This window comes from Equus asinus, chromosome 20, assembly GCF_041296235.1.
Source record: "Equus asinus isolate D_3611 breed Donkey chromosome 20, EquAss-T2T_v2, whole genome shotgun sequence".
Taxonomy (NCBI): domain Eukaryota; kingdom Metazoa; phylum Chordata; class Mammalia; order Perissodactyla; family Equidae; genus Equus; species Equus asinus.
This window is the reverse complement of record NC_091809.1, coordinates 20,751,591-20,759,591: the sequence shown is the minus strand read 5'-3', so window position 1 is coordinate 20,759,591 and position 8,001 is coordinate 20,751,591. Positions and strand designations below refer to the sequence as shown.

The window sequence follows — 8,001 nt, the reverse complement described above, 5'->3', positions numbered from 1 at the left end:
ACAAATACTAAAATTTGGAAGAAAATCAGGAAAATATTTTTATATTCTAGGGTTTCAGAAGACTTTTAAAAGGAAGCTAGGAAACTCAGAAACCATTTTTTTAAAAAGTATAGACTCATCGGGTTATAAAAAGTTAAATATTTTATACAGATATGATATCATAAACTAAGTTAAAGGAGCAAAATTATGTTATCAATTCAATAGATGCATAAAACATTTGATAATGATTAAAAGTTGGTAAAGTGTCTTCATAACCAGATTTAAAAAGGGACTTTATTAACTTGATAAAGGCCACAACTTATAGCAAATAGCTTACCAAGGAACCTTGATAATCATTACTGACCAATCAAGAATGCTTGATTTCCTTCTGACTTTATAACATAGTTTGAAAAGCTCTGAACAAACAAGAAAAAAAGAAATGTTACTATTAGAACAAGAAAAAAATATGCACAAAAGATTTTATTTATACTGAAAGTCCAAAATAATGAGCTAACAACTATTAGGGGTCAGCAAGGTTTCCAGGTAAATGACCCACATAAACAATTATCAACAACCTTCCTCTACATGAGCAGTAATCAATAAAACAATGAAAGGGAAAACTAAAGGCCTAATGAAAGGACTGAATGAATGGAAAGGAGATCTCATAGGCTGCTATAGGCTTCGAGTTAGAAGTATTGTGTCCTGTGTTAGGCAACGTGTAGAAGGGTAGGTATACACGCAGTTAATGAGCATCCTGTCTCTGACTCCTGAGAACCTGGATGGGAGACCCCTTGTCTTAGTCACCTTAGTCCCACCCCCAGACCTCGCCAAATTTAGCTCGCTGGGAATTTGCAATCAAGTCCCGCCCCTCGACCTGGTCCCCACCCTAAGCCACGCCCCTATCCCCGGTCTCGCCCCAGCCCCGCCCCAGCCCCGCCCCTCACATCTAGTCAACCAAGCCCCGCCTCTAGCATGGTCTCTGCCCCGTTCAAACCCAACTCTTGCTCTAGGGACCCACCGTGTGCCTTCGCGGGAGGCAACTAGAATTTCTCCTCCATTCATTGCTGGAAGCAGCCAGCGCCCTGCTTCCCCGCTACTCCCTTCCTTCCTTAATCCCTATTTCCCCGCTCCTGAGGCCCCGCCCCCTACGCTGTGCGCGGCGCAGAAACCGGAAGCAGGGCCGCTTCTGCGCGTGCGCGAAGCGGCGGCCATATCTCCTCCTGCCCTCGCTCGCGTGTGAGGTGAGTTTTCGTCTCCGTGCGCTCCCTGCCCGGCTGGGCCGGGCCCGCCCCAGGTTGGGTGCGCGGGAAGCGGAGAGCTCTGCCTTGGGGCTCGGCGGTCAAAGGGCGGCCGACGCCGGAGCCTCGCCCCGCCGCGGCGCTTCCTCAGAGAGCCCCGGCCCGCTCCGTCCGCGGCTGCGGCTCGTCCCGAACTCTCCGAGTTCGCGACTCTGGGCTGGATCCAGCAGTCGGTGAGTCCGCTGCGGGCTGGAGTTGCGGAACCTCCTGCTTATGTTAGTCGGCCTCCAAAAGCATCCTCTGCTCTCTTTCCGGAAGGGAAAAACCTCCCTGCCAGTCGGGTCACCGGGAGAGAGCTCAACCTGGCTGTGGCCGCGCTGTCTGTGAATTTCGGCGTGTTCGGCGAGCGCGGGGTGACATTTGCCTCAGCTGCGTCCTCTCCTCGCCCCTCCTGGTGCGGGAGAGATTATTTAACCTGTGACTTTTACCCTGCCGTTGGGCAGGGTTTGCTACATTATATTCAGGTGCATAAAGCTGGGCTGATTATTTACTATCTTTGTGACCCTCCTCCTTGCTGAATGCAGCTATAATTTTAATCACTTATCTGTAGTTTTTTTTAATTTCACACAAAGTGTGATCATCTGCCAGTTTCAGCGTTTTCTTTTTTTATTCCTTGTACCCTGGATTTCTTTTTATTGCTTCAATGCACTTGCCAGGAACTTCAGTTCAATGTGGAACAGCATGTAATTTGCATCCTTGCCTTGTTCCTGATCCCAGAAAGAATTATTCTACCGTTTCACCATTAAATAGGATGTTTGCTCTAGGTGTTTGTAGATAATATATATATATTTTTAATTAAAATCAATTCCCTTTTAGTCCTAGTGGGTTAAATTATCATCACAATGGATATCGATAGGAATAAGTCACTATTTTGTATCTAAGAGGATATGCTCTTTTTCTGTTAATGTGATGAATTATATTAATCTATGATTCCATTTTTAACCCCCTTCCTAGGAGGAAGTGAAATTAGTTTGCGATTACTATCCTCATTTTTCATTTCTCGACTGTACTAATATTTTGCACTTATGTGTATGAATGAGATCTTTCATATTTTTTTTGAGTTGGACTTTTCTGGTCTTGGAAACACTCAGGAAAAAATCCTCCCTCCCCCCATAGAATTATGAATCCTTACTTATTTAGTGAACTTGCCTGTAAAACAGTAACTTCTGTTTCTTCTGTGGGCATGTTTTAAACTACTGACTTTTTCCTCTAATGACTGGATGTAATCAGATTTGTATTTATTTTAGATCATTGCTGGAAAGTTGTACTTCTCTCTAGAAATTCATCCATTGTGCATTTTCATAACTGTTGTCTTAATTTTTTTGTTATATGCTCCATGTAACATCTGTAATTATGACCCATTCATAACTCTTGTTGTCTTCGCTCTGTTGTTCTTAAAGAAAATTACTTAGTATTTGTCAATTTCATTAGTTTTCAAAGGACACATTGTTAATTATTCTGATTCTGTTTTTTTAATATTTTAAATATTATTTTGTCTTATTTTCATTTTTGTAAACCTTTATGCTATTATTTTTCCAACCTTTAGGTCAGTGGTTAGCCCGTTGATGCTATTTTTTTCTTCTCTGGGAGTTGATGATATTTATAAATATATAAACGTATATACACTCCAGCTGTGGGTTTCCATTATTATCTGAAACAGTTCTTTTAATTTTCTACTTCTACCCTACCGCATAACTAGTCCTGAGACGCTAAAGATAAATTATGTGTGCCTCCTTGTCCCTAAAATGTGCTGCATTTCTGTATGGCATATACCACTACCTGATATATTTTGTTTATTTACTGTCCTCCCTCAAAACAATGTAACATCCACATGCTTCAGAATTATTCTGTTTTGTTTAGCAGTGTACCCCTGTGACTGCATGTGGTAGGATCAGGGTAAATATTACCTAAATAGATATGAAATGAAGGAGCCGGAGGTAAGGGCCTTAAGGGAAACATCCTTGCTCAAGACATAGGGCTTAATCAAGAGGAGCTGCAAAATAAAACATTCGAGTAGAACACTTCATTTGTCTACTCTTTAAAGAGCCCAGCAGAGTTTTAGGCCAGACTGTGGTAATGTTAGGGAATGCGGGCCTCATTAACAACTAAATTCTAAAGTTTATGTTCAGGAATATACTCACTGGGCTTTTAGGCTTTGAAGACAGATAGACCTGCATTCACACATCTGTATGTGTAAGACATCCTGAGTTACACACATCTCAGCAGCTTTCTAATTGGATAACATTGAGTGTGTGGTTCATTGACTCTTTCTAAGATTTCTCAACTATAAACTGGTTGTAATGATATCTGATTTGCAGAGTTTCTAGGAAATGAATAATCTCTTTGCAAAGGTATGGACATCACTCTGCAAAGTCGTTCTAACATCATGGTTGCTGAAATGGCACACGTTGTTATTAATATAGCAAAGAATGTTACAGTTTTTATTCGCTTTAAAATACACTGCTTGATCCATTGCAGTGGAAGAAACTGTTGCATTTTTCTTATTTGAAATGTGTGCTACAGTGCTGCGCTGTCACTCTCAGAGATGATACATTTGCTAACTTCAAGTATTCTTTTTCTGCTGCTGCTGTACTGTACAGGCAAAGTTTAACATGAGAATTAGAGCATGCCTCCTGCATGTGGAATTCAGTCAGTTGAGGCTCTTTTCTCAAAAACCGGGTTTCAGGGACTGCAGCCCATGGAGGGGAGGGTCCAATGGTTAGTAGATGAGCATTAAAGCCTGTTAGCCTGCTAAGGGGAGCAGAAGTAAGAAATATTGGGAGGAGAGCTGCCAGAAGTCTGGCATATAAGTCAGTGCTTTCTTGGATTTGAGACAGAATTTATATTCTTACGGTTGAAGGCACTGTCTGATACTTTTTATGCTTTTCCTTATCCTGGGCAAATGGGCAGCTAAACTTTAAGACTTCAGTTAATTTATAAACTGGGACTTTTAACCTCTTTTTTTAATGATCCGCAAGGACCAGAACACTGTTTTCCAGCTCTAGAGGAGAAAAGATTGTTCCACCTTCCTACAAGATCAGTTTCTTTGCTCGTGTGTCTTGTGAGTATGCGTGTGCATGTTTGTGTGTGTTTTTTGAGGGGAGTGGTCACTCGTAATGGATGTGCTGCATTATCCAGGCTGATGAGTGTGGGAATTGTGGGGAGACGTGGATTCTCATGTCTTCTTTCCGCCCCAGCTCTAACTTCTCAATACCCTGCCTTTGTTCATGAAGGGACCATGGAGGAAGAAAGAACAGCTGCTGAATCACGGAAAAATATGGTAAGTAAGAGCTGATAATTCTCCAAAAGAGTATTTCCATTCTGCCAGGTCATCGATCTCCTAGTTCCATAGAGCAGGATCAGCAGCCTGTTTCTGTATTGGGCCATGTGGTAAGTATGTTAGGCTTTGGAGAGCAGAGTTTCTATTGTAACTCAACTCTGCCATTTTACTGTGAAAGCAGCCATAGACATTATAGGAACAAATCTTTTATTGTGTTCCAATAAAACCTCACTTACACAGTTGGGTGGTGGGCTGGCTTTAGCCCCTGTGCTGGAGTTTGCAGACACCCGACCAAGAGTGTAAGGAAACATGGCCAACTGTGGGCCTAGGTAGAAAGTGGTGCTTCTGCGGGCTCCTGGGCCTCAGGTTTGTGGGGGGAAAAACAGAAAGAAAAGCTCCCTGTCCCTCAGTGTTTTTATTCATTAAAACCTTATCCAGATTTGATCCAGTGTTTCACTGTTCTTGCTATGAGGGGAGAGAAGTGAAATCGTTTCTGTAACAAGGATGGCTGGTGTCAACATGGAAATTATTTCATTTCTAGAGTGGTTCTCGTTTCTGCTATATGCTCTGGACTGTTCTGGATCATTAGGAGACTGGAATTAGTCACCATCAAACTGTGGAGAGATCAGTTTAGTGTTTTAGAAGTGTTAAGTCCGTGAGACAGGATTTGATCAGTCAGGAAAGGATGTGTGCATAGAAAGAGAGAGAGATCTGATGACTAAGTCCTTGGTAAGATGTTGGAAGACCATAAAATCTTCAGAACTACCTATGAATTCATCCTGAGTTCCCCACTGTTATCAGCCTCATCATGAACACATTGGGGGAGTTGGAGCCTTTCTGAAAAGAAAATATGCGATGTTTTAGGACTCAGTGGTCTTTGAGGATGTGGCTGTGGACTTCACTCAGGAGGAGTGGGATTTGCTGAATCTTGCTCAGAGGAACCTCTACAGAGATGTGATGCTGGAAAACTTGCAGAACCTGGCCTCACTAGGTAAGAATGACAACATTCCTTCATTTAGTTGTTTAGAAAACAGTTTTATTAATTGACTTTGTTTTAGGATTTAGGCTGTGGAATTGGAATACATTGGTAGATAAGACAGACGTAATCACTGACCCCAAAGAGTTTATAGTCTAGGAGCTTCACCATGAAAATAAACATCTGTGTATTGAACTCACGTTTCCTTTTTCTTGTGGTTGAAAGCCTCAAGGCTTGTTAAATATTGAAAGTGTGGGTCACTTTGGGGCACAGGGAGGTTTGTAGTTTGGGACCTTTTGAGAATTTTACTGACATCAATGCCCTTTATTCAAAGACCACCAGGAACATACTATAGTTAACAAGTGGAGTTTATTACTCAGTGCATTGAGGGGGAACACTCATGCCATGGGGAGCTGTGGAGTGTCTCAGTAAGAGGGTGTAAGAAAGTCTATATTATAGGATTTGTACTTTGGTTGGGTAATTTGGGGGTGGGTCTGTGGAAGCAGGCTGTCTTAGTTTCCTAGGCTTTCCATAACAAAGTACCATGAACTGGGTGGCTAAAAACAACAGAAACTTATTCTTTCATGTTTCTGCAGGCTTGAAGTCTCAAGTCAAGGTGTCATTAGGGCCATTACTCCTTCTGAAGGCCCAATGGAAAAAAAAAATCCGTTTTTGTCTCTTCCTAGCTTCTGGTGTTGCCAGCAATCCTTGGTGTTCTTTAGCTTGCAGCTGTACCACTCTGAACTCTGCCTCCATTTTCATATGGCCACCTTTCTTCTGTCTCTGAGTCTTTCTCTCTCCTTATAAGGACACCAGTGATTGGATTTAAGGCCCACCATAATCCAGTATAACTTCATCTTAACTTGATTATATCTTTAAAGATCTTATTTCCAAATAAAGCAACATTTTGAGGTTCTAGGTGGACGTTAAATTTTTTTTAGTACACTTAATTTTTTTAGAGCAGTTTTAGGTTCACAACAACATTGAGTTGAAGGTACAGAGATTTCCGATTATATCCACTGTGTGCATATATACATAGCCTCCCACCCTATCAACATCCCCCACCGGAGTGGTATATTTATCGTAATTGGTGAACCTGAATTGACAACATCATCATCACCCAGAGTCCATAGTTTACATTAGGGTTCTGTCTTGGCGTTGTACATTCTCTGGTTTGGGCAAATATGTAATGATGTGTATCCACCATTATGGTATCATATAGAGTAGTTTCACTGCCCTAGAAATCCTCTGTGACCTGCCAGTTCGTCCCTTCTTCCTTCCTAACTGGTGACAACTGTTTATCTTTTTACTGTCTCCATAGTTTTGCCTTTTCCAGAATGCCATGTAGTTGGAATTATATAGTGTATAGACTTTTCAGATTGGCTTCTTTCGCTTGGTAATATGCATTTAAGTTTCTTCCATGTCTTTTCGTGGCTTGATAGCTCATTTCTTTTTAGTGCTGAATAATATTTCATTGTCTGGATGTACCACACTTTATCCATTCACTCACTGAGGGGCATCTTGATTCCATCAAAATTTTGGCAATTATGAAGAAAGCTGCTATAAACGAGGATGTACAGGTTTTTGTGTGGACATGTTTTCAACTCCTTTGGGTAAATTCCAAGGAGTGTGATTGCCTGATTGTATGGTAAGATTAGTTTTGTAGGAAACTGCCAAACTGTCTTCCAAAATGGCTGTGTCATTTTGCATTCCTCCCATCAATGAATGAGAGTTCCTGTTGTTCCATGTCCTTGCCGGCATTTGGTGATGTCTGTATTCTGGATTTTCACTGTTCTCATAGGTGTGTAGTGGTATCTTGTCATTTTAATTTATATTTTCCTGATATGTGATGTGGAGCATCTTTTCATATGCTCATTTGCCATTTGTATATCTTCTTTGATCAGGAATCTGTCAGAGTCTTTGGCCCATTTTTTAAACAGGTTGTTTGTTTTCTTATTATTGAGTTTGAGGAGTTTTTTATATGTTTTGGATAGCAATTCTTTATCAGATGTGTCTTTTGCAGATGTTTTCTCCCAGTCTGTGTCTCCTCTTTTCATTCTCTTGATAGTATCTTTGGCAGAGCCAAAACTTTTAATTTTAGTGAAGTCCAGCTTGTCAATTCTTTTCTTCATGGATTGTGCCTTTGGTGTTGTATCTAACAAGTCATCACCAAACCCCAGGTCATCTAGATTTTTTCCTGTGTTATCTTTTAGGAGTTTCATAGTTTTGTGTTTTACTTTTAGGTCTGTGATCCATTTTGAGTTAATTTTTCTGAAGAGTGTAAGGTCTGTGTCTAGATTTATTTTTTTGCATGTTGATGTCTAGTTCCAGTCTTTGTTGAAAGGATGGTCTTTTTTCCACGTATTTCCTTTGCTCCTTTGTCAAAGATCAGTTGACTGTATTTATGTGGGTCTGATTCTGGACCCCCTATTTTGTTGCATTGATCTATTTGGACCTGAATTTTTGAG

General features: G+C 41.0%; 1 protein-coding gene across 8 annotated transcripts in view; it reads left to right on the top strand.

Moving 5' to 3' along the window:
- Positions 1-1,133: 1,133 nt before the first annotated feature.
- ZNF699 (zinc finger protein 699) overlaps positions 1,134-8,001 on the top strand; it is a 31,018-nt gene continuing 24,150 nt past the window's right edge. For 3 of the 8 annotated variants that reach the window (XM_044751717.2, XM_014828553.3, XM_014828551.3), the window contains exons 1-2: positions 4,345-4,557; positions 5,422-5,548. In XM_044751717.2, coding sequence (XP_044607652.2) covers positions 4,345-4,557; positions 5,422-5,548 — 340 coding nt within the window. The other 5 variants (XM_070491917.1, XM_070491919.1, XM_070491916.1 and 2 more) reach the window with 5 other exon arrangements.